This window comes from Lemur catta, chromosome 7, assembly GCF_020740605.2.
Source record: "Lemur catta isolate mLemCat1 chromosome 7, mLemCat1.pri, whole genome shotgun sequence".
Taxonomy (NCBI): domain Eukaryota; kingdom Metazoa; phylum Chordata; class Mammalia; order Primates; family Lemuridae; genus Lemur; species Lemur catta.
The window spans coordinates 41,008,326-41,035,520 of NC_059134.1; the positions used below are offsets into that span (position 1 = coordinate 41,008,326).

Consider the following 27,195-nt stretch of genomic DNA (forward strand, 5'->3'; position numbering starts at 1 on the left):
ATAAAGGACTGGATCTCAACAAGCATGAAAACTATTGAACTTCTTTTTCACTGAAGTAAGAGAAAAATGAGTTATAAGCACATTTGGCAAGAACCATGACATCCTTCCCTAAAGTGGTTTTAAAGATAACCTCATAGTTTTACCAGTCTCAAAAGCCCTCAGAAATAGATAGGAAGTTCTTACAAAGGAGACAGTTCCTTCCCTACTTTAGTTTTGAATTATTTCTTCTGAACTCCTGAATTATTTGCCAAAAGAGATAAAAATAAGAGCAGAGAAAGAAAAAGGAAATGAAAGATTCTGAGAAAGGGTAGGAAAAAGCATTTAGGAATTAGATAGAGAAAAAATATGGGGAAAATGGTATAATTCTTAAGTTCTTACATACTTAGGTATGACTCTCTAAGAATCACACAGTAGAGTAAAATAGTCTGTTAACACTATAGCACCACATAATTAAAAATAAGGTACCTATCAACAAAGAAACAACCAATAATCCAATATGCTGATTTTTAAAACAAGATGAGAATACAGAAAAATCTGAAGCACGCAAAAGAGCTAAAAATGAGAAGTATAAGATCATTTTGCTTTTCCAACACAAGTGCCAGTAAAAGGACTTACCAACTTTTTCCCTGATGCTGCTGTTTGCCTCCACTGTCAAAGCAGATGCCTCATACCTCCCAGAATAGAGCTGAAAGTCTGGGGGAAAGTAGTTGGGGTCTTCTGAAATCTGGCCAGGACTACTGGGGCTGTAACAGACAGGCGGGAGCCCTGGGGGAGAGAAAGCAAAGGGAACATGAGTGCCAACAAAGCCCTCCTCCTTCCTGCGTGACTCACAGGAGCCCAGGAGGCATTCGCCCACATCTCCACTGGCAGTGGCAGCTCTGTCTTTTTGATTCATAAAATTCCTAAGTTACTATTCAGAATTATCACAAGTCCAGCCACCCACCAAAATGACCCATGAAATCAACATAACAATCTTCGAGACACGCTGAGAGAAGGCACGAATGCTTTCACGCAACCGGTTCCAAGGGCAGCACAGGCACCACCAGTCAAAGTCAAGTCCTCTGAGGGTGAATGCGTCACAAAGTCAGGAGCGGTCAAGGTGGAGATAGAAAGGAGGGAGGTGGGGAGGCCAGAGAAGGAAAACTATAGTGGGAAGAGCAGCTGTCTCTAAAATACATAAGAGATACCGAGAGGGGTGGTCATTTCGCCAGACCATGTGTTAGCAAGCGAATGTCCCAGCGCAGGACAGAGCACTCGCCCCCTTTAAAGGCTTCTAGAGTCTCATGTTGCAGCATGGAGCTGGGGCTATGGGTTCTGGTCCTCTGCCAAGCACTGGCCTTTCAACTCCAGTTTATCTGCTTCACACACAAACCAGAGTGTGCTTCCTGTTCCAATTAAACGTGACATCGTACTCACTCCTTCAGTCACTGAACATGAGATACCACCACAATAACACTGATACCGCACATACAACATCCGTGGGAACATTCAGCAGGATAGGCCCAGGCTGTTTTCCCTCTCTGCACTGATTTCTCTGCATGGGCACCAACCTGAAGGCTTTTTTTCACTAAAGTAACTTAGTTTACTCTGGGGAAAGAGTCATACAATTTTTCTTTTTATTAAAATCCTCGCCCCAAAGATAACTGCATTAGAAGAAAAATAATGTTTTTCAGCAATCTCTTCAAAAGGGTAATTTGAAATTTCTGGCTAGGTTTGTTATATACCCACTTCCCACAAGGCCAAAGCTAGTAGAAGTGACTAAATTAATTATACTAAAAGGCCATTAGATGGGAATGTACCTCAACACGTGAAATAGTATTTGCATGTGTGCTCACATGTGTCACAGGCACATTTGGACTAGAGAGAAAAAAGATTTTGACAACTAGGATATTGATCTGTAAATTTAAAATAAATATGGTTGTGACTGTCACCTTAAAGATGAATATAAACTGAACACGAATGGCACATTGTAGGAAGATCAGTCTAGAACTACAGTTCTGGCGAATAAGACAGGACCAGTCAAGCCTTCCCTTTCTGGCCCACCTGCAGGGACTACCCTGAAAGAAACTCAGCCCCTTTCTGGCCCTCATTCTCTACATCTATGAATCTAAAAGTCTAGGGCTAAAATTAGGCATCATAGATGGCCTCAGTCCAAAAGCAAGTCCTGACCTGGCTTCTACTTTCAGGCAGGTGGAACGTGGTGGAAAACTAGAGAGGTGCAAGGTGCAACCTTGGTCGCACACAAGAATCACCTGGGAATCTTAAGCTCCCAGTACTCACCTAGAACAGGCCTCACCCAGATCTATTCAATAAGAACCTCTGGAGATAGGACCAAGGCATCTGTATTTCATACGGCTCTACAAACGATTCCAATGTGCAGCCAAAAGTGCACTAAGCTAGAGGGAGAACAGCACACATAGGCACAAACAAAACAAAACAAAACAAAAACACACCACAAAACACCTTTCTGTTCCTTCACCTCCATCCCCACCAAATCAGAATAAGAGAAGAGTGGAGAGCCCATATGGTTCAATCAACAAAAGTGTTGTGATTTCTTAAAATAGATACTGAGTCAGGAATAGCATGTGCCAGCATATTACAAACTCTGGGTAATACCACCCAGTCACACGACTAAAAATGTTAAATGATAACAAAGTAAACTGCTAATAAAATTGAGACCCAACTAAGGAAAAGATATGTATGTATATATTTGTGTATGCATATAAAGGAGATGTAGGGGTGTGTGTGTGTGTGTGTGTGTGTGTGTGTGTTTTCAGTATGGAGTTCGGTACGGACCCCTGCACTAAGCCATTCACAGTTGCTACAACACTGGTGTGAGTTACTGTTCCACACCTTAGCCCACGGGCTGCCACCTGAGAGTAGGTTCAAGAGCCACAGAACACTGCACACGGAGGGCAGTACCTAAAGAGGGCCCTGAGCACAGAGGACACCAAAGATATGCCGCCTTTCACCATTTTCCCCTCCATATTATGAAGGAACTGAAATACTTCACATCCACACACAGACACACACCCCCATCCGGACTGAAGGACAGGATGCCCAACTACATAGCAATGGTCACTTAGGACGTCTGCTTTTTCCACACACACACTTGGGGACCCACACGGTCACTGAGTCCCATTCCCACTGCTGCCCACCACCCTCAGTGCTGAATAACGGCAGGACAGCTGAGCAGATGACAAGAACGGCTCCTGCAGACAGACGGGCCCAGGTACCACCCGCCCCACTAAAGCTAGGAGACAGCCAGGGAAGCTATCCCAGCAGAGACACAGCCTGAAGGAATCACGTTAACCATTAGTTTTCTCACTGTGTGCTTCACAAAGGCTGCACCGGAGTCCTGGGCCATACAGCAAAAATCTAAGAGAGGCCCCATCCCATCCTATGTGTACTTAATCCTTGTTCACCTATTGTAGTTCACTGTCTTCCCTGGGAACTCCTGTAGCACAAATTGAGTCTCTTTTCTTAGGCAAAATGCAGGGCCCATGACCTAACAGAAAGAGTCAAGGATATCTGAAATGAGGAACTGAAAGGAACCTTTGGCATGAGGGGGAATGCTGTTTTCTTTGTTAGGCATTCACACACGGGAGCAAGAGCTGTGAGAAACCACAGACGGCTCCCAGATACCACCACCACCACCCAGAAAGGCCCTGCAGGGCCTGGCTCGGGCCCAGGGGCTAATAAGTAACCGTGCCAGTTTTCAAGGGGGCCCACGGCCTGTCAACGTCTCTGCTGGCTCAACAGTGTGTAACATGTACAGTGTAGTCGCCTGTAGGGGCGTCATAGAGACTATTCCCAAACGGGGCCCTCTGGACTTAGCGGGCAACTGTCTTCTTTCAGATCAGAACCTTGTCTAAGGATTACCACTCACTCAGCTTTAGCCTGCATGGGGAACGTGGCAAAAGCCATGGAAAACAAGCTAAGGTCAGGGAAGGAGTCAGCTCTCCAGGAAGTCTCTTGCTGGGGAGAGGCAAATGCAGCCCCCAGGGCCCTACCCTGGAAGAAATATAAAGATGCTGCACTCAGCCAAGAGTGAAATTCTAAAATGCTAGTTTAAGTGTTCGACATTTCTGCTGTATATCAACTATGACCCATTTCACCATGAATGGTTCCTTTTTCTTTACATAATCTCTATGTCATCTGTCACCAGAAGACTCCTTTGCTTCTCTCTCTCTAAGCGTGACTGCGGTGGGCTTGCTTCTGAAGCACTGAAAACTTCTTCCCCATTAGGGTTGCATGCATTACTCTCTTTGTAACTGTCCAGGGGCCTTTAGGTAACATGACCCTGAACAAGATTTTTTTTCCTTCCTTAGTAGTGGCAATAACAAAAGGCCTCATTGTTGAAGGCAAAATGAATTAAGGTAAAATGAAGTGAGCTGTCTGAGGAGGCAAGAGGCACAACAAGGAACCCTGGTGAGCTGTTCCTCTGCTTCACCTGCCACTGGAACACTAATTCCCAACGATCAGCTCACGCATCTGTCCACAGGCCATATAACAGGCTCAGAAAGCTCCTTTAGGTTTAAATCCTGGAGGATATGAAACCGTCACCCCACTATCATCCAACACACACAACTGGGAAACCTCCGTCCTGAAGTTCCACTTCCAGAATGCCACTCCCTCACACACAGCCATTTGGGCTGTAACTTCAGGGCTGGAGTTTGTGTATTTATCAAGGCATCTGTAATCAGCTCCGCACCCCCCTTAGCTGTCCATAGCCTTGCTGGTCCCCTCAGCACCCCAGTATCCCCTGAACATGGCATCATCATTCTCCAAGTGTCATCCTCTGGCTTTGCACACAGCCCCAACTACTTTAACGTTCATCCCAGTAAAGGTATTAATCTCTTCAATTTACCTCCTCTACAATGCCCACTGCCCCCTCACACACACCGGCCTCCCTTCCCTCAACTGCCACCACAATTATGACCTGAGCACACAAAACTTGGCACTTGAACTTCAACTGCCTAGTATTTAATATAGCAGCTTTCATATAGCTACTAGGCTGGTGTCATTGTCCTGGTAAAGACATAAGCCCTTTGAAGGCAGGCACCATACCGTGTACTTGCTAATTTCTACAAGTACGCACTATGTAAGTGTATGTCCTCTCACTACTTGCTGACTGATGGCAAGAACATGGCATTATTCTCTGGAATAGTCTCACTACCAAGTAAGAGTTTAAAGAAAAAGTCAAAGATCCCTTCAAAGCCAATCTCTGAAAGTTCCAGATAATTCCTGGACCTTTCAGCTCCCCAAGAGGAGGGAGCACCTACTTTGTAGCTCATACCGGTGCTTTGAGGTCTGCAGGTCAGACACCCATTCCTCAAAGACACCACTAACTGCAAAACAACGTCCAGGTGTTATGTCACCAAAGAGCAAAACTTTCTGCCAGCTACATGTAAGCCAAAACCTCCTAATGCATTTAAAAACAATTTCACTGTCTAGATTAGGATAGCCTCCTGTAACTTTACAATAGAAATTTTAACCACAGCAACAAACAATTCTGTGGCTTCTACCTTTCCTTTGAAAGAGCTAAGGAATTTGCTGAGTGTGCCAGCAGCCTCAAAGTTAAATGGAAGCAATCAAGCCTTTTGATTCTGGCAGAACTCGGTTTTTCTAGGGAGTGGAATACTGTGCTCAGGGAGATAGATGCCCTGGAAACAATGTTTAGAAGGGGCCTGGAAACCCTATGACCAGTACCTGAAAAATCAGTTCTAGTCTGTTCATGACTCCCCATGTGAAAACAAGCCAGCTTATTTGGATTAGCCAATCCACAGTCCAGGTACCTGAAACCGGGGTAAAGCATAGACAGGCAATGATACCCTCCTCTACAAACACCTGCACAAAACACACACAGTTTAAAAAAGGAAACAGGAATCTCCACCACTAAACCAAAAGCACACACTGGAATATGTTTTCTTACTCTCTTTTCCCCAAGGAATCATTATTTGAAACCCCAGATTTAGGGTAAGGAGTTGGGAGGAGGGGTTTCCCAGATTCCCAAACCCTACACGGTATGGTCTTCCAAATGGGCATCAAACTTGAATTATAATCCCTGGACCAATACATCTATTTTAGAAACAAGGGAAATCCATACACCAATAGCTGTTTAATTTAGACTTTCTCAACGTGGGATGTGTGATGAGTAACTTTGAACTTGTCCAAAGTTTAACTTTATAATGCTTACTCAGAAATATCTCTGAGATATTATCAGTGTGAACTAAAATGTAGAACATATGCTTAACCTTTAAAGTAACAATTGAGTTCAAGAGAACACAGTGATAGGAGCTATAAATATCAAGAAATGAGTAAGATGGTCCTTGCCACTAGGATATTATGATTTGGTTCCAGAGCGCAACATGAACACAACTACCCAAATTTCACTGCCATTGCTGAGAAAGTGCTCTCTTAAAGGGACATAATGCTTTGGAGGCCCAGGGGTAATTTGTTAGTACCTGTTGACTGAAGGAAGGGATATGGAACAGCGATGACAAAGAGAAAGACATGTGAGCTGAACTGGAGGAGGAGAGAGGGTGATAGTGAGAGAAGATCAGTCCAGCATGAGAAAAGCAGAAACATCGGACTGAGTCACAGAAGTGTTTCACCTCTTTAAGGAATAAAGAGATCAGTGTAGCTTAGCTATGGATAAGGAAGATGAAGCTACATGTGCAGACCCAGAATCCAGTTATTTATTGGGAGGAGGGGAGAGAAGTTAGAAGCATTAGTACATCATTTTTGTAACACTATAGAACTGAAAAATAAATTAGAGATTAGGTGGTTTAACTTCCAACTACTTACCACATGCTTTTCCTGCTAAGCAATCACCTAGGTAAATACTTTCAATGCTAGGGAACACTGGACACACTGTGTAAGTCTTGGGGGCAGGTTTTACCTTCCACTACAAAAGCCAGAGGGTCCCTTCCCTGTTCCAGCAGTTAGGATGACCTAGGCTCAGTCAACTGGATATTGACTGAATCTTGAGGAAGATTCAGGAAGATTCAAGACAAAAGGGGGCTGATAAATTATCCATAGTAGCACTATCACCAGGAGTCCAGGAGTAGCAGTGGTTTCCATGGTGACCTCATGCTAAGGAAACAAGCAGCAAATCCCTGGCTGTGTTCCCGGTGTATCTTTGCTTAGGATCCTGCCCATTTTCTGAGCCTTCCCATCAATTTGTGAGCTGCTCAATATATGAGGTCTATCCAGAAAGTATCCAGCCATTGTTAATCTAACAAGAATGGTTTTATACATCTGCATAACTTGGCAGCCATGGAGAGTGGACTGTAAGGCGCATGTGTGAACAATGACAACTTCACTGTACTAGTCTGCGGGGCACTAGAGGCCATTGAGTACGAGCATGTGTACTGCGTGGCCAATGCATTCAAAAAGACTGAGCGAGTAGAGCAACAAATCTGCATCAAATTTTGCGTTAAACTTGAACATTCCTCTGTGGAAACTATTCAAATGATTCAGAAGGCTTCTGGGGAAAATGCAATGAGAGCAGCACTAATAAAAGTGTGGCACAAACATTCCAAAGGCGGTCGCAAATCTGTTGAAAGTGATCCACGTTCTAGAAGGCCTGCAACAAACAGAACACATGAGAATGCTGAACGTGTATGGGTCAGGTTAAGAGATGCTGGGAGAACTGTGTGAGGTCCCAAGGTGCCTACTTTGAAGGGGATTGAGGCCTCATTGTCCTGTGTACAATGTTTCTTGTATCTTGTATCTTCTTCAATAAATGTCTCTATTTTTCATATTACATGGCTAGATACCTTCCGGACAGACCTCGTATTTCCAATAAATTCCTCTTTTGCTTAAGTTAGCCAAAGTCACTTTGTGCTGCTTACCATCAACAATCTCTAATAGAGAGACTTATATTTTTAAAAAATTAATTATTCTGACCCTCGTTCTATCACAGCATTTTGTTTGTATCTTAGTACCACAGACTTAGCACTATCTGCCTTGAATCATAGTAACTCGTGTATATTGCCCCAACCATCCTTTGCACAAACCCTAGAAAAATAATTGCCGTTCTGCAAGGTTTTTCTTCATCTGGAGGGCCTTTCTACCCTTATGAGTCTATGAAACTCTTACTGTGGCACATACCAAACGTTGAAATACACACTCTGACTATTGAAAGGTCTTCTGAAGCTCTACTCTGGGGCCGCTTCCTTCAGGGAGTCATCTTCCCCTCCTCCCCCAGATTTTCATATGCTACTCTGTGTTCCCACAACCTTAGGCATACTGATGCCACAATGCATTAAACTGCCTATGTATTTAGCTTAGTTTTTTCTCCGCCCATTTAACTTGTAACTTTATAACAGCAGAGACCATGTTTTATTCACCTTTGTATCTCCAGTCACCAGCAGAAATCAGATCACAGCAAGTACTCAACACATACTTACTGAATAAATGAGTCATCTGCATATGTTCGCAGTACCTAAGAGTTTCTACTACATAGTGGGGACTCAATAAATATATTAGCTGGATATGTATATGTATATATATATATATACACACAAATTAAAGATACATTTAAAAATAACTAGCTATAAATGTATTCTTAGTACTATAGAAATTAGCTCAAAGGTAAGTCTTTTATAAGGTCTCTTTGGAACTACTCAAGAAACCAAGGTAAAAGTTACTGGGTAGAAAAAAAACCTAAAAAAGGTTAGTTACAAGCTCCAATCCCAGAAGGGCTTTGTATGTGATGTTAGAAGTAACAACCTCGCAGGGATTTTGTCCCTTGAGCACAAACTCACATTTTAGAGAAGGGCGCTCTATCCTCCCGCTCATCCCCAGCAGGCAGCCCTGAGCCTGTGGGGCTGTGCCCTACATGGAACCTCTTCTCAGGCTTCCTCCACAGGTCTCGGTGCTGGAGCAGAGGCAGGAGATCTCTCCACTCACTTACCATTAAAAAAAAAAAAAAGGAATGTTCCCAGTCCTTCCTACCACACAGAGTCACAGTGAGTATGCAGTGAGAGTATCCATAATAAAAGGACTTTATCTGCAAAGAGAAAGTAATTCTTAAATTTGGATTTCAACATAAAATCCAAAGGCTACTTAAATATCTTGACTCAAATTGTACATATTAACATTACAATTCATGTTTTATGATGATATAGTTGGTGTTTCACTTACCTAAAACAAAAAGACTAAAAGTACCTGGACTCCACAGATTCTTTTCCTCAGATAACTTTTAATAATAAATATTACTGAAACTTAAATAATCTTTAATTATAACCTGTTTGTTCATACCTTTCTAGAAGTAAGTGTCTTGAGACCACAAAAGTATTCTTTTGGGTGGCTCTGGGACACACTGTGTTCCCACTGAGGGAACAAGTATTGCTAACGTACAAGCTCCGTTGCTTGAATATGCATGCAGACAGTAAGCACTTAATATTTTTTTGAACAAAGGAAAACAAACAGGATGGAAAGCTTTAAAATAAACCCCAGACATAAAATGACAGTATGTCCGCGTAATTATGCTCCTCAAAGCTCCCTCTCTCACCTCCACTAAGAGAGGAGCAGTTCAGACATTTCCTGCCTCCCACCAAATTCCTCCAGCTTTTCGGATCCTGTTAGAGTGTGTTGTTGCAGCTGGCGACACTGGGATGTCTGTGAGGCAGCAGCATCCCACAAGGTCTGAGACTCTCTCACAAGGCAAGTACACGGCTTCTAATCACACTCAACCCAGCTCATAAGTCAGTACAGGCTCATGAATGAACTACCTAATTTAAAGCAACCAATATTCCCCATGAAACTAAACATCCCTTTAGTAATAAAAGGATCTCCTTAGCTAATAACAATAAGAGCTACCATTTACTGAAAGCCTATTAGTGAAGAGATGTTATAAAAATTATATTATTTAATTATCACCACCCTATTCCCATTTTGTTGGTAGAGATACTGAGGGTCACAGAGTTAAGTAATGCCCAGAGTCACACAACCAGGTGGCAGAACAGCCCCTCCCTCAGCAAAGCTCTTTTTACACCATTCTGCCCTCCAAAGACCCCTCAATAATGCAAACTAATTCTATGTCCTTTCTCCCCACCTAATTTCTTACACTAAAATTAGGGGAGTTTTAATAAAATGCTCTTGCTTGTGGATAAAGGGGAAACATACTGGGAAAGTTTCCTTCCCTACATGGATTCGGCAGAGAAGGATCCAGAACTATTTTATGTGTGTAATTTTTTACAACAGCTTAGGGGAATCACAGCATACTCCTTGCCAATCACCAGAACACCAAGACAACTGACGAAACCACCCTTCTCCATCTTTTCCATCTGGCCACATACTATTTTCATCATGGTGCTTCCTCTTTAACGATGAACCCAAACCCTCAGTGTGTCAGAACCACTCATGGAGCTTGTTAAAAGTGTCACCTCCAAGTCCCCATGTCAGACCTGCAATAATGGCCTCACCACTACTATAGACCAGAAATGAAGTTTGTTGACCATCCTTCACAGACAATTTGAATGCAGTCAGGTCTGGGAAGCTTGTACTTCTTCTACCATATAAGCTCTTATACAACAAACACATGCACTCCTGCAAAGCTGTGGTAAACTGAAACTCTGTAAATCAATTACGTTTTAAGTACAAAATGTGCTGGATTTAATAAATCCAAATAATGATGAATAAGTAAAGGAGACTTAAGTTCTCTATAAAATTAACCAACCAACCAACCAACCTGCATTAACTCCTTTAGTAAAGTGAAGAATCCTTCATGTAATTTATTACTTTTTAATAAATTCAGATTTGAAGTCAATTATTTTAGTGCCCTGTATTTTATAACTGCTAACCTGAATAACCAGGTATGGGAATATGGGTATTTCAGTTACATCTAAAATACTATTACAAAGATACAGTAGCAAAATGATTATACAAAAAAAAAATCTAATTCAATAACATGATGAGATAAAGCCTGTGAAAATGCCTAGCACACTATACATAAATGCTTGATAAATCTGCAACTCAAATCCTCGGCTAAGAATGAGGGATAATCCTCAGAGAGTTACGAGGATTTAAGTGAGTTAATGTGAACTACACATTAGTTGGTTATAGTGGCCAACTACAGCCAAGGAGTCCATGTAAGACAAGTAACTATCTAATCACAGGGAAGGAAGACATAGAAAGTAATATTACTGAGCATGACATGATATAAACATTATCTCAGGTAATCCTCACATCCCTGAGAATTAGGTTTCATTATCTCCTTTGTACCTAAACAAAAACAGGAATGCCATGCCCTGGGTCACACAGCTCACGGCCATAAGGCTGACACGCAAACTCAATTTTTACTGCTGCAAAGCATTCCACAGGATTTAAATGATATTTTAAAACACGTAGGTACTTGCAATAGTATTTAGGTTCTTTGTAACTCCTATGAGTTGCAAAGGATCGTGGATTTGTGAATTTGATTAGCCGAAAAAAGCAGCATTATTCACTAATTCATTTGTCCATTCATTCCACAAAGACATATGACACTGAGTACCTGCCATGGCAAGACAGTCCTAGGTATGAGACATTGGTCATTTGGAAAATAATGGTTCATTTAATTATGCAGATCTTCCATACATTGAAACATGTCAAGTATATATATCAACAAAATCACATTTAGTAATATACCATAGATCTTGATCATCAGAAAAATCTTCTATGTATTGAAAAGCTGTCAAGCTCACAAGTTCACAGTGGCAACAAGTTTTTAAAAATTCCAAAATCCAATTTTTACTTGAAAGCTTGAGTTTTATCAAACTCAGCAATTAGTTGTTTTTCTTGAAGTGACAGGTTCCCTTCATTCATTTTTGAGAAAACATCTACCAAATACCCAAGTCAGAATAACCAGTTTGTCCGTTGTTCTTTCAAGTAAATATGGCTTTCCATGAAAAAAGCAGCTAGTTTAATATTTATCTCACAACTCAATCACATAAGGGATTTTCTCCATTTTACAGTAGTAGCACTTTATGTATCTTCCCATTTCTTCACACAGGATATTAAAAAGACATACTCAAGGTTTGAGATTTAATATAATTAATCATTTACACTACTTCAGCTAGAACATTCTTAAGTGAAAAGGGCTTTTTTTAATTGTGAATGTGTAATTGACTACTCGCCCAGTCTAGCGCCACTGTCTTGATTCATGCTAAGTCACCCATATTCTTACCCGTTGTTGCTTTTGCACCATCAGTGCAAATATCAAAAAGGTGAGAATCTGTCTTAGCATTACTGTGAAGACAGTTTTTAGGTCTCAAGGACCCTGCAGGGTTCCACAGACCACACTTTGAGAAACACTGTTGTACATTACACAGCCTCTTCCATGGGAGAAAGTCCAAAAGACGTGACATTTAAGAACTTTAAAATGAAAATGCTGAAAACCAGTTATAACTGAGTATGAGTTATCTCCCTGCACAGGCAAAGGAAGATGCCCACAGCCCCTGGAAGTCAGTGAAACCTGAAGAAGACATTCAGAGGCCCTTTGATATAATGCACTGCTTGAACTCTATTTGTCAGGTGAATGGACACCTGCCGGTTAAAGAAAACGTATCCCAAGAGAGATGGGCACCCACCCAGAAAACACCTGCACATGAAAGCACCTTCTTGCCCTCGAGGAATTTTTATAAGAAGGAAGATAAATTAACAATGATTATTTCACCAGGAAAAGAAAAAAAGGTTCCATGAGATTACCGTTAGGAGGTAAGGAGAAAAGAGACTGTAATAACTTGCCCAGCAGGAAGGCAGGTGATCCCTGGACAAAGGCAAGGAAGGATGTTAAGACATGATGACTGAAGAGGAAAGTGAATGATGCTGTCAAGCCAAAAGATCAGGGTATTAGAAAGATTTAAAGAACAAAAAAGAGGAGAAAAAATCCACTAAGTGGGAATGAAGGATATGCCATGCTTTTTGTTTTCATTTGGCAAATCTGCTTTTTAAACAATGTGGTAAGAATCCTGGCTGTATCACTGATTAGCTATGTGAACTTGAGCAAATGATTTAATTACTTGGTGCCCATTACCTTATTGGCAAATGAAGGTAATAATAGGACTTACTACATAGGGCCATTAGGAAGATTAATTGAGACAAGAGAAAGGGCTATAAAGAGTATTTCAGCACATAGTAAGTGCTCAGTAAATTTTAGTTTCTTTTTATGAAAAGAGGAAAGTAGAACAGGTATCACCACTGTAAAGTTCACTTTCAAGAGATGATGAATAGTACGCTTTCTAAAACAGCAGCAAGGTGGTAAGCAGATCAGAGATGAAGGCTTTTAGAGTTTCTTCTAGGTCAGATTATTTGACTGACAAACTAGACTAAAATTACATTTTCAACTTTCCAAGAACTTGGGATGAGAGAAGACCTAAAATACCCAATTACTTTGAAAGTAAGCTTAATATTGTGGTCCTACTATCAAAGAAAAAATAAAAGAATGCATGGTATTATCCAAAGGCTCTTCAAAGCCCTCTTATCTGGCCACTTTGGCATGTAAGTCTAGGGCTAGGTGCCCTGGAGAAGGTATCAGAAACCAGGGTCTAAGCTGAATACCCCTCGGCTGCCTAGGAGGCTTCACCTTCAGAGTGACAACAGGGTAGTTACTGGGGGGAGGGGGCAGATTTGCCCTCTGTAACTGAGAATTATAAATAAGAAGAAAAGACCTCTCCCTGGCACCTTTGTTCCATAACTTCTCTTTCATTTTATCTGTGGTAGAATAGGACAGAGGTCAAGGTGGAAACTTCAAATCTCTTCTTTGCATCCACTGCAGTGATCTGTCCCTTTCACTGACATGTGAAAAACTGACTCTTTACCACCAAAAATGGGAGAAAGGCTACTCCTTCAGGATCATAACATACATGGCGATTTAAAGCCTATTTTCATCCCCAAAGCAGTGGGTCTTGCAATGGTCTAGCTGAGAAGATGATAATATAACACAAAAAAGTCTGACCTCACTTCAAGGCATATGATGTACCAGTTGAGTTGGAGACCCATTGTAACATTTTCTCTAATATCCTGTGCACAGATAACTGAATAATTCTTCCAAGTCGAAGTTTTCAAAATTGATTTACAATAATTTTCCTTAAAAAAAAAAGTCTGAATCAATGTGACCAGAACATAAATAACATTTCTGGAGATTCTATTGTATTCTGTGGTTGCTGATGAAGTTATACCCGGCAAGTGTCCAGGGCGCTCATAGAACAATATCTTTAAGGAATAGAAAATGTCATCAACATATGGCTTTCAAGTGTATCACCCATTACTACTTGCTCATAGAGCATAAAAATGCACTTTTATCCTAATTTTATCATCATTTTGTACCTTCAGTTAGTCTACTTTGGATTCATAACCTTAATTAAGGATAGCAAAGCATCCTCTTGAAAGAAACTATGTTGTTTATATACTATCAGGACATATTTGTTTTACCTGTATGCCTCTCTCCACAGCCAATACAAACAACGTATCACATTAACTGGTATTTATAATGATGATCTGAACCATCAGGAAAAGGTTACGAAAGGCAGAAGGTGAGGGAGTGGGGAAGGGATCAATCTTGCAGAAAAACTACCACCAAAAATATTTACCTTCCACCACAGAAAATTCACATTTCCAGAACACTGCAGTTTCCAGGCTGTCCAAATAGCTGAGGATTTATTGTGTGCTAAATTTTTAATATTTTCTCTTTCTAATGATGATAACATGATGATGATGATGACTATAGCAGTTTAATACATGTCTGTAAACTCTATGACAGGCCTATAGAAAAAAGGGTATACCTCCTTGAATTTAGGCAGGCTCCTAAGTCTGTTGCCCAACAGAGAATGACAGAAGTGACTCTGTGTGACTTCTAAGACTAGATCATAAAAGCCAATGCAGCTGCTGTGCAGTTTGCTGAAATGCCCACATCTGGAGCCCAGAGCCACCATGGAGGATTCTGACTAGCCCGATTCTGTGAGGAAGCCAAGCCCATGGAAAGACAACTTCTTGGCACTCCGGTCTGTAAATCCAGCCTTCAAGTCATGCCAGCCCAGGTGCCAGGCACGTGAATGCAGTCCCAAATCACCCATGTACCCAGCTTTCTTCTCCCCAAGGCCCCTGGCATGATGGAGCAGAGACAGCCTATCTCCACTGTCCCCTGCTTGAAGTCCAGACTCACAGAAATCTGTAAGCATAAAAAAATTCTGCAATAGTAACTGCAAGAACAATAGCTAACACATAACTCTCCTAATGTGTCAGACACTGCTCTTGTACCTCACATATAATCCTTATAACAATCTTTTGAGGTGGGTGTTATTATTATCCCTATTTAACATATGAGGATAATATACTTAACAGAGAGGGTAAGTAATTTGCCCAAGATGATAAAGCTAGTGAGAGGCACAGGTGGGATGTGAATACAAGTTTCTAGCTCTGAAGTCTTAACCATGAAGCTCCACAGATAATCACTGAAATCAGAAAATGGTATCCAAAGAGCAAATCACGGCCAGCCCATTAGGCCCTCTCCCATCATCAGAAAGGACCACGTATGTCACACTTAAAGAGAGTTATAGAATGAGACGCCCCATACTTCTATTAATTCCTTGGTTGTATCTATGCCCTCTGTACCCTCCAATCAATATTCAGCCACCCTCCCCAGCAGGGAGCTTTTCCATGCTTCTAGAAGTCATGACATCTGCAATTCAAGCCCATTTCCTCTTAATTGACAAATATTATTTATCTTCAACACGAAGATAAAATACTTGAAAGGCAGTTATAAATCGTTTCTTGGCCTTCTCTTCTCAGAGTGGAATAAACCAGGTTCATTTGCCTTCTGTTTTCTAAAATCTTACTACATTATGTTCCTTTTAGAATATAAGTTCCATGGGAGCAAAGGACACACACCCCACACCTAGTCCAGTTCTTGGCACATGACATACCCTCAAATATCAGATGGCTGAGCTATCTTTTTTATTGTGTCTTCATCAAACTCTCCCCCTCAGTATTGACTTATATAGTCCAGGGTTATTCATTCAACAGATATTAATAGAGGAGTGAGTGCTTATACAAATTTTCACCTAGTTTATATTCTGTCCAAAATAAGAAATATCATCCTCCTAATGTCCAGCACGTACCTTCCTCTGTAAGAGAAAGTGAAAATATTCAAAGTAAATTCAATTAGCATATTTGTGACTGCTGCCTAAACTACTAAATAGTAGAAAATCTGTTTATTTTATGAACAAACTTTATTATACATAACCTGTCTTGTGTTCCTAAACTAATAAAGTGATCTTAGTCATTTAATAAATGCCATTAAAATATAAATATTTGTATTTATTTCCATTTTTTCCTCCAAATCCCTGGTATTTATTTTGGAGAAAGTCGAAGGTACGAAACTTCAGAATTTGAGAACATTTTATGTCTCAACACAGGGCTAAGGTAATACATGTCTTGGAGTAGACCTTTTAGACTCTATATTCTTAATGTTTTGATGACTGTTTTACAGGAGCAAATCTAAAAGTCAGCTAAGGTGAATTTATACACGACTTTTCATGCCACTCACCCCTCATTTTTGATCTGCTGGGCCAGTCAATGCCATGGGAAGATACGCCTGACAGGGTTATGTCCTTTAACAAACCTACTCCTTTAAACAAACCTGACACCCTCTTTTATCTTTAAGGTTTGTGAAAATGGTTTTGTGAGGCTTTTTAAATTGCTTTCTCAGGTGTCTTAATTTAAGCTTATTGTGACTTCAGAAGGCATTTTCTTTGACTCTTCTAGATAAGAGACCATTAGACCATTTCTCTTTTCAGAAACGAGATTGGTTTTACATGTGTTTTTTGGCAATGAATTTAATGCTGTGCATTAAGTACTACATCTCCTAGTTTCCATAATTCCAAAAAAGCACATTTCCTAGTCTCTTTGCCTGACCTTTTATCTTTCAACCTTTTCCCACATCACCAGGATGAACAATCAACCTAATTGCAGTGATATTTAAGGGCCAGTCCCTAAGGAAACAGGGACTTGCCAAAGAATTTCATATCCTCTCCTTTCCCCAAGTCCCCCTGATTAGAGGAGTCTCACTTGCAACTTGGTTCTCAGAGCCCTTCAAAATACAGGAAGGAAAAGGCATGCCTCACACCTGCTTTCAGGGGTCACATTCCTGGGCCACACCACCCAGAGGAACCCTCACAGCTGAGAAGCAGCAGCTGAACTGAGATGCTTCCTCCCTGGCATGTGGCCAAAGGGTGTGTGCAAAGCCCCACCTCATACAATGGAAGCTAAGGAAGCCTGGAAGACAAGATAGCTATCATCTCTGTCTGGCTTGGCCTGTTCTGAGAAGGGTGGAGGAAAGGCGGGAGGAAGGAGGGAAAAAAGGAAGGACAGAATAGATCAGAAGAGGTGTGAGAGAACAGAAGTGGGAAGACCTGTTATATGGGCGGCTCTCACAATAACCGGGAGACAGGTAATGAGCCTGTAAACTAGCTGGGTTGTAGAGACATGCAAAGGAAGGGAAAGTATGCAAGAAGTATTTTGGAGGTCATCTGCAAGGATCTGGCGACTGACTAGATGTAAGAAGGGCAAGGAAATGAACTTTACAATTTACAGAATGCTTTCAAAGGAGACAACAGTTGGGATGATGCAGTGGAATGGTATCTGGGCAAGCCCAAACGCTGAATAGAGAACAGCGGCCAGCCCCTGCCTCTGGTCGACAAAGGCCAGTTCAACAGTGGAACAGGCCCGAGGTGGAGGAGGCCAGGCTGGCCTTGGATGATCCTATCCAGAAGGACCTCTTAGTCCTAACTCCACCCAGGCATTTCTATTTGCTTCTTGTCAAGGACCAGATTACTGGGAGAATCCCATGAACAGAACATCCCTAGAAACAGTAAACATCACTTGATAACAGCCTGGTAAGCTCTGCCCCTGGCATAACCCAGATGCCATGCCGACCCACCTTCCAAATGAAACGAGCCTCCAAAAATAGAAGAGGCAAAGTGAAGTTCAAGTTGACAGAGCAATCCCAATGAGCACACCAGACCAGACTTCCAAGGGAGAAGTGGTACATTTCATTCAAAATTGTGCTCCTGTCCTATCACCTGAAGCCAAGTGGTGTTGCCACCAAACAGAGCTAATCTCGCTGTAGAACAACACTGCACAACATAAATTGCTACAATGATGGAAATGGCTACTAAGCAGTTGAATTGTGGCTTGTATGACTGAGAACACGAATTTTCAGTTTTACTTCATTTTCATTAATTTAAATTGCTACCAGTGGCTAGTGGTTACTATGAATAGTATAGGTCTGGAACTTTAAAAACTAGATGGGGGCCAGACCACATCTGTCCTAAATTGCCAGAAAAAAATTTCATGGAATTATATTTCTCCATTGCGAGAAACCCGAATCTCTTAATATTCCAGCATCTGCTCAAGCAATTTTCCAGCATTGAGCTCTCCTTTGGTAATTACTGCAACTACATATCAATGTACCTCCAAAACACCTCAGTTTAGAAGGACCCTAGCTCAATCATCTACCCATTGGAGGAAGCTTCTCCACAACATCCCTGCAGATGTCTATGCAATCGTTACCAAGCACTCCCAGTAGCGATGAAACTTAGTATCAGGGCAGGCAGCCACCCCCAGTCTCCAAAGACATATCAAGGGTGCACAAAACAATAAAAAAAATTTTGCACCATGCCTTATCTTTTATAATGCCCTTTCTCATGCAGTATCATGTTTAAGCCCCACGATAACCTTAGAGTATAAATATTTTGTAAATACACTTATCTTACAGAGGCTAAGTGACTGCCCCAAGGCAATATGGGTTGTATGTGGTAGCCATATACCCAAACTTCACATGTCTTCCAAGTATTGAGAAACAGCTGAGAGAAAGAAAAGTCGTGGTTGGGAAGGAGTAAGGCACAGAAGAGTGATTAGAGAAGAGAATATAGTTATAGACATCAACTAATAACCTTAGAAATCAATCTATTTCAAACTCAATCATTTGAAGATGAACAGACTCTGTTCCAAAGGGTAAGCATCTCAGGTTAGGTCCAATTTAAAGAGGACTATGCTCTAAAATAGTGATTCTCAAAACATGATCTGAGGACCAACAGCATCAGCATCACTTGTAACTTGTTAAAAATGCAAAGTCCCAGGCCCCACCCAAGACCTACTGAAACAGAGACTCTCTAGGAGTGGGGCCCAGCAGTCTGTGTTTTTAACAATCCCTCCAGATGGTTCGGGTGCTCACCCACACTGGAGAGCCACTGCCCTAGAATTCTACATCTAAGGCCCAATCAGCTTCCTCTGGGAAACAAACGGCATGACCATTAAGGAAAAGGAAACAGAGTTGCCAGTTATAAAATTTGGGACACAGCCTGGTGACATCAGCCCTGACTTACTGTACCTAGGGTAACAAGCACCATAAACTCTGAGCTAGCCTGACCATAGCCAACTCACTTCCCCCACCTCCTGTGCTCAGGGGCAGAGAGGAAATCACTCTTTACTCAGAAAATTTTGATTTTATAGATGGGAAAAATGTATATTTTATAGACAGTACTAGATTGTGAATAGAGCACCCTAGCTTCTAATATCATTCAATAAGTAATATTTGGTACATGATACAGTGCTCCCAACTGAAAAGGTAAGCTTCTGTGAGGCAGAATGGGGATTCCAGGTTCTCAGAGAAAAGAGGTAGATATTGGAGAATACATACAACATTATAAAATGATTTACCGCTCTGCTGTGTTACTAATAATAACGGCAGCAGGCATTCACTGAATGCTCTCAGTGTGCCCAGCACTGTATGCACTACTTCATTTTACCCTCATGCAGCTCCCTGCAGTAAGAACTGCTATTGTCCTCATTGTACCCAAAGCTTTAGCATGTAAAACTCCCTGAGGTCACACAGCAAGGAGGCAGAGGAAGCAAACCAGAGCTATCTGTAGTTCTTAAACAATCTAAAATATTACCTTCTTTTTCATTTTAATGTCTATTCTAAAGCTCAGTCTATTCAACTTCATTCACACTTTGTTACTGATTTTGAGCACTGTCTTTCTACCTTCTTTTAAGCTATTGTGCCACATGCCATTCAAAAAGCCCTCAACCACTCAGTTTACCCCAAGTCCTTCAGCAAATGCTAAAGAATCAGAGTAGCCCACAATGAAGAATTCATGACAATAAAGGTATCCAAAAATGGGATCAAAGGCAAGGACCAATTTTATTCCCACCATGCCTGGGCAACATGCCCAGGGAAGCCCTCCCTGACCACCTAGACCAAAGCAAGCCCTCTCTGCTCAGAGCTCCTAAAGCCCATCACACATGTCTCTATCTTAGTACTCAACACATGGTAAGGCCCATATGCTCCCCCACTAACCTGTGAGCCCTTGAAAGTGGGAACTATGCCCGATAGTTCATCTTACATTTCCAGAGCACTACATATTCAACACATAATAGATGGCCCATAAGAACAACTGCAAGACATATAAATTCTTAACAGGAATAAAAGTGAACTAGAGTTGAAAAATAAAATTTGAAACTATAAAACTTTTAGAAGAAAACATAGGAGAAAATCTTTGGGACATAGGCCTAGGCAAAATGTTCTTAGATATGACACCAAAAGCATAACCCACAAAGAAAAAAAATCAATAAACCTGACTTTATCAAAATTAAAAACTTTTGTTCTGCAAAAGATCCTGGTAAAAGGATAAAAAGACAAGCTATATCCTGAGAAAAATATATCTGACATATATCTGACAAAGCACTTGTATCTAGACTATATAAAGAAATCTTGAAGTTCAACAGTAAAATAAATAATCCAGTTAGAAAATGGACAAAAGGCATGAATGGACATTTCATCAAAGAGGATAGCATGGATAGCAAATAAACACATAAAAAGATGTTCAACATCATTAGCTATTAGGGTAAATGCATATTAAAACCACAATAAGATTAGAACACCTATTAGGACAACTAAAATAAAAAATAGTGACAACACCAAATGCTGGTGAGGATGTAGAAAAACTGATCTTTCATATGTTGCTGGTAGGAATGTAATATGGTGTAGCCATTCTAAAAAACAGTTTGGCAATTTCTTTAAAAAACTACACACAAGCAATCAATCTTGGGCATTTATCTCAGAGAAATGAAAACTTAAATTCACACAAAAACCTGTATACAAATGTTTACAGCACTTTTATGCGTAATAGTCAAACTAAAAAAAATCCAGATGTTCTCCAATAGGTGAATGGTTAAACAAACCATGGTACATCCATACCATATAATACTACTCAGCAAAAAAGGGAACAAACTATTCAGATGAGCAAAAATTTGGATGGATCTCAAGGGCATAATGCTGAGTGAAAAGCCAATCTCAAAAAGTCACATACTATATGATTTTATTTGTGTAACATTCTCAAAATGACAAAATTATAGAGATGGTAAATAGAGTAGTGGTTACTAGAGTTTAGGAACAAGGTAGAAGAAGGTGGGAAAAAGAGAATAGGTACAACTATACAGGGGTAGCACAAGAGAGAGCCTTGAAATGATGGAATAGTTCTGTATCTTGATTATGGTGGAGGTTACCTGAACCTACACGTGAAATAACTGCATAGAAGTATACATGTAGAAATACAAACGTGTGCATGCGAAACCAGTGAAATGTGAATACGTTCTGTGGACTAAAACAACGTCAGTTTTGTGGTTCTGCTATTGTACTATGGTTATGTGAGATGTTACCAATGGGGGAAATTGGGTGAAGGGTACACAAGACCTCTCTACTATTTTTGCAACTTCCTATGAAGCTATGATCATTTCAAAATAAAAAGTTAAAAAAAAAAAAACCCAAAAAACAAAAAAGAAGTATATAGCTGCAATATTGGCCGGTAAGGTCCCAAACACAGATTTAAACACATTCTATAGGACCATGACTTTGTTTTTAAAAAGTTAAATCCAGTTCTCCAGAGTCTTAACAGGGATGCATTTCCAACACCTTAGAGCTACTCTCCTACCCTCTCCTAAAAGGGAAAAAATGTCTGATGTGTGAGCCACTTTGGGAGTCCAGGAGTTCCGTTCTCAAGCGTCCAAAATGAATATACCCTAAGGTTTCACAAGGCCTGGCCATGAGGGTGGAGTCAAGGGCCTTACAAGTTAGAGAAGACCTCGGCCTGGTGCCAACTCATAAGCCCAGGAGCAGGAGTGGCTTCCTTCCAGCCAGTTGAGTACTGACCTACTCACAATGGCCAAGATTTACATTGTGCCTCTCCTCCAAGGCAAAACAAAGTCAAACCAACAAAATAAAATTTAAAAAAAAAAAATCACCAAACAAAAATAACCACAAAAAAAAAAAACAAACCCTTAACAACCTCAGACTATTTCCAACAAATCTTGTAATCAAATATGTCCTTTTACTTGATCTCCACGCTACCCCGTGCTTTTTAAGGATTCTATTACCTATTGAATTCTGGGTCATAAGAGCCTACCAATATTAATGGAAAAATAGGAAGAAAAATTATTCAAAACACTGCAGAATTTCCTGACCTGAGCTGCTTTCATATGCATTTAAAATGCAGATAGCCACACCCCCCAAAAAAAAAAGTTACTTTGGGAGAATTTTGCATATCAGAAATATTAACAGGTCTAACATAGTTACTTCTTTTTAATTTATTGGCCCCCAAAATCTAATTTTTACAATTTTCACTAGCAATTCCCTTGTTTTACGTCATTAATTATTTTTTAAAAAGTCTTACATTATATAGTGTTTTATCATTTTCAAAGCATTTTCACAAATTACTATGAAGAACTGTAGCACTGTACCTAGAGGCTGCACTTTTCAGCAGAACTCTCACCAGCCAGACTACTGTCTCATTTCAATTAGTTCAGCCATCTCTCCCCTAGGCCCTGGGTCCCCACTTCTCCACAGGGGTAGACATCAAAAAAAGCAGAGCTCTACCCACAGAAGCCTCCAGACTATCTGGCCAAGGGCAGACGCTCTCAAGTCTAATCAGTAGAGTGCCTTCCTATAAAATCACTCACATTTCTGCATTCATGTGCTTTTCTTAACGATAGCACTTTAAAATCTCATTTAAACTGAAAGTCCTCCATTAGCTTCCATGAAAAGATGTATTTTTAAATGCTTTGATCTCCACATACCCTTCAGTACATTAGTATTCTCCATCCTCCACCATCTGAACAGAACCTAAAAGACGAAGATTCCTGTGCATTTTGAAAAGAAGGGAGAGGTTTACAAAGGTTTCCCTATTTACCTCGAAAAATGCATCACACAAAAGCAAAAGTGTCCCATCCAGGAAGTCAATATCCTCCTCCCTCCACCGACCCTCCCCACCCCTACCATCCATGAGGAAGAGTAGAGGCTGTCTAAAGCCTTCTGTATCTTACTCACTTTTTCATTGTGGTCAAATCAGTGCTATCCTTCATTCTGTTGAAATCAGTGCTTTCCGACCTCTGACTTCCCCTCAAAACAGTTCAAAATGTATTTAAGTATTCTTCCCACATTATTCTCATAAAGAGCGTTCATAGTAGACACAATATAATGCTGGGATCACCCTGCTAGAAGCAAATTTCACATTGCTCTAGACTCCCAATCTAGAGGGAGAATCTGCAATCTAGAGGGATCCTTAATCGTCCACCTGGGCCTGACTTCCCAGCTGCCCGGGTCCAGGAGTGGTAGGCAGCCAGGGGAAACCTTAGCCAGTTTGGCAGTGACCCACAGGCCAGTTTTGGAAGCAGGGAGCCATGACTGTTTAACGTTTCAAGTCCTAACTTTCTGCTTCCTGAAAAGAGAGGAATTTTTCTGGAATTGTAGCTATTAATATCTCTCTATTTTGGTTTTATTCGTGTATAATGAGCAAGTTAACACGTTATCGTTTTGGGTAGCCAAAAAGCATCTTCGAGGTATCAATAGCGGCTCTGGTGACCAGCTACTCCCACCACTACCAACGACTTTTATAAGCAGTACAACAGTCTCGATTCTCCTAACATGTCTCAAAAGAAGAAAATGGGCAACCGTGACTGCACAGAGCAAGGGAGCTAAGAGACCAAGGGATAAAATGTTGGGTCCAAACGGCAAAGCTGCAGGATCAGGGCCCTGGTTTACCGAAGCACCAGTCCAAGCGATCCACACACTAGACGGGCTAAAAAGGGTTTGCCACTTGGAGACAGAAAACCAACATCAAAGCCAAAAAGGCAAAAACAGTCAAACAAAAATGGAAAAGGCATGTCTTCCCAGTCACCAATTAAGATACAAAAAGAGTAGGGCGAGGCGAGGCGAGGACGCTGCGCAAGGAACCGGGATTCTCGGCCTGGGGTTCTGAGGAGGGAAACTTGGAAACGTCGCCGCGAGCTCGGTCCAGGTGGCGGAGGCCCTCGAGGTGCGCGCCAGGGCTAGTCTGTTCTGCCGCCTTGTCCTCCAGCCCGGCTGCCCATGGGGCACGCTCGGCCCCTGCCCCGGCGCAGGGCCCCGGCTCCGCTCGGCTGTCATCGGCCCGACGTGCCAATCTCCCTCCTGCCACAAATGTCACATTCCAAGAAAAACCAGTTCCACTTGGAAAGTTTAAATTTTTTTCCCCTGAAACCAGATTCTTTTCAAGGCAGCACTAACAGGCAAGGGAGAGCTGGATCTAACTCCCCGGTTTGTCAAAGAAACTTGTCTGGGGAGAACAAAGAAGGAGCAGCAGCTAACGCAATCCGAGCCTCGAGGTCCGGGGCGCGACCCCTTCACTGCCCCCGCCCTGCAGAGCCGAGCCCGTCCCGCGCACAGGAAGGGTCCAGCCCCGAGCGCCGGAGCCCGTCCGGCGGGTCAGCGCGCGCGCCTTTGTCCTGCGCCGAGGGAAGCAGCCACCGGACACCCCCTTCCGCCCTCTCCCTCGCTCGGAGACCGTGCGCGGGCGCGTCTCGGAGAGTCCAGCCATATGGCAGCGCTCTCGGGATAGGCCTGCCCCCGCGTCGGGGCGCGCTGGCTCCCCGGGACCCGCACCCCGGGAACACAACTTCCCAGTCTCCAGGGGGGCGCGGGGCGGCGCGGCGCTGAGGCCCAGCCCGCAGGCAGCAAACGGTGGCACGGGAACCCACTTTAAAAAAAAAAAAAAACAAACAAACAATCCGGGATGTCAGCGCCGGGCCCCCAGGAGGTGCCCCCTGCCCTGAGCAGTAGAGGGCAAGGGAGCACCGGAGAGCTGGGTCCTTCGCGGGGGAGACTCGGAGGCGCCCTCCCTGCTCCCTGACCCGGGGCTGGTTACCTTTCACCGCAGGCTCACAAGTTCCCCGGCGTAGCTTTGCCCTCCACATGAGGCGACCATGGCTAGTTCAGTCCCGCGGCTGGGGAAAGGCGGCCGCCGGGCAGCGCGCTGGGCATGGCGTGGGGCAGCGCGGGGAAGTGGCGCCCGACGATCAGCCCCATTTACACAGGAAGGAGAGAAATGCCAGGGCTTCACCTCCAGCTCCAAACCCGACAACTGCTGCTGGGTCCTAGAGCGTCCCGCGCGCTCCCGCCGCCGCCCGCGCTCCCCGCTCCCCGCGCGCCGGCCCGAGAGGGTCGCCGGGCTCGTCACTGTAACCCTACACTCCACCCCCGCCCCGGCGCCCGGCCGCTGGGCCCTAGAGCCCGTCCACAGCCACCCGCCGCCCCTCCCCGGGCCGCCAGACTGCCAGGCTGAAACTGCCCGAGCTCGAGCTGACGTGTCTCCCCGAGACTTAGAAGGGCGACGGCCTCCCTTGCTTGTCCCTTGCCGCGTTGTAATTAATTTCAGACTCACCAGTTCTTCCTTCGACTTAGTCTTCCTTCCCACCATGCCAATCACGGCTGAAATCTGTTTCCGTATCTGCCTCAAAGTCCAGGTTAGGTTCTGCTTAGGATGGGTTTTTTTCTTAAGTGGAATTTCCAAGTGGAAAGTGGCCACACTTTTCTCAGCATTCCCCAGGCCCCATGCCTGCATCAGGCACTGGGATTGGGCGACAAACTGCTACTCTGTCCTCCGTTAACAAGCAGAAGGGCCAAAACAGACCTTACAGCCTTAGATAGTAAATGTGTTCAGAGAACCGTGCATCCTCTGGCTACAAACCCCCATGCCGTTATCCGACTGAGTAGGGGCAAAGAAAGTAGGGGGGGAAATGTTGCTGATTCTGCCCCACCTCTTAAATCAGGCTGTGCTAAGTAACCCTCCTCATTCCCCCCGCCCCCCATTATGCTGGGTTATAGTCATCGCCCTCTGGAGCCCTGATCTGGGATGCCAGAACCTGCCCCATAGCACCTCTGCCTGGCTTTCTGGTGGGCTCTGCCCCTCATAGGAGAGGAGGTCGCTCGCTGCCCACGATGTTAGTGAGACAGTCAGCTCTAACCAAGCCTCTCCTCTCTCTTTACCTTCTCACTAGGCCAGGCCTTCAAGGGCTCTTCTCTGGATTGTGGCAATTCCCTAACTAGTCTGCCAGCAGTTTTACCCCTCCAGTCAATTCTGTCCTGATTCATGTATTCTGATTCCTTGACTGACCCTCTGGTCTCAAGATAAAGCCCAAAGGCTGTCATTTAACAATTGCTTATAATATAAACGTACTCCATTTAAAGTCACCTACGCTAGTACTTAATAGTACACAAAAGAAACTTAGAGCAGCTAACCAGCCCTTCATGGATTTGTTATCTGAGAAGACAAGATGTATGAACAGAAAACAGGAGAGCAACAAGGCAGGAGATCCAAGCATGGAGGTGTCTGAAAAAGGTAGAGAGAAGGACTAACTTTAGGCAGGAGAAAGAGCCTGGAAGGGTGGTGGGGCTAAGACACGGTGGGAAGAGGAAAAGGCAGCACTGACCAAGCAGTGGTAGAAGCCAAGAGGGAGCAGACAAGGTCTGGGTACTTGGGAAGAATGTATAAATGGAGGGAAGGGTTTTTACTAGAAAGGAGAAAACAAGGGAAAGCAGAATAATGACATCACAAAAATGTACAGAATTGAAGAAATTACCAACCAAACCTTTCACTTGGCAGATGAGGAAGCTCAGGCCAAGCTGTTGAATGCCTTATTCAATGTTACAGAACAAGTTTAGTAGCAAAGCCAGGGGACAAATCAACTTCTGCCATCCTGTGCTTTCTATTACTTGTTGTAAGCCCCAAATTGCAAATTAGGAGTTGAGAAGGTATCCCACAGGCAGGGAGAGGACCACTGATTCACTGATTCACCTAGCAATTGTATGAATTTAGTATAGAGTAGGGAAGA

General features: G+C 42.7%; 1 protein-coding gene across 1 annotated transcript in view; it reads right to left on the reverse strand.

The window, feature by feature from the left end:
- Nucleotides 1-25,527, reverse strand: part of AMOTL1 (angiomotin like 1) — a 96,651-nt gene extending 71,124 nt beyond the window's left edge. Inside the window, exons 1-2 of the mRNA XM_045557099.1 lie at nucleotides 25,230-25,527; nucleotides 616-765 (exon numbers count right to left, since the gene is read on the reverse strand). Coding sequence (XP_045413055.1) covers nucleotides 616-765; nucleotides 25,230-25,278 — 199 coding nt within the window. The 5' untranslated portion in view covers nucleotides 25,279-25,527. The remainder of the gene's footprint in view (nucleotides 1-615; nucleotides 766-25,229) is intronic.
- Between the last annotated feature and the right edge of the window lie 1,668 nt (nucleotides 25,528-27,195).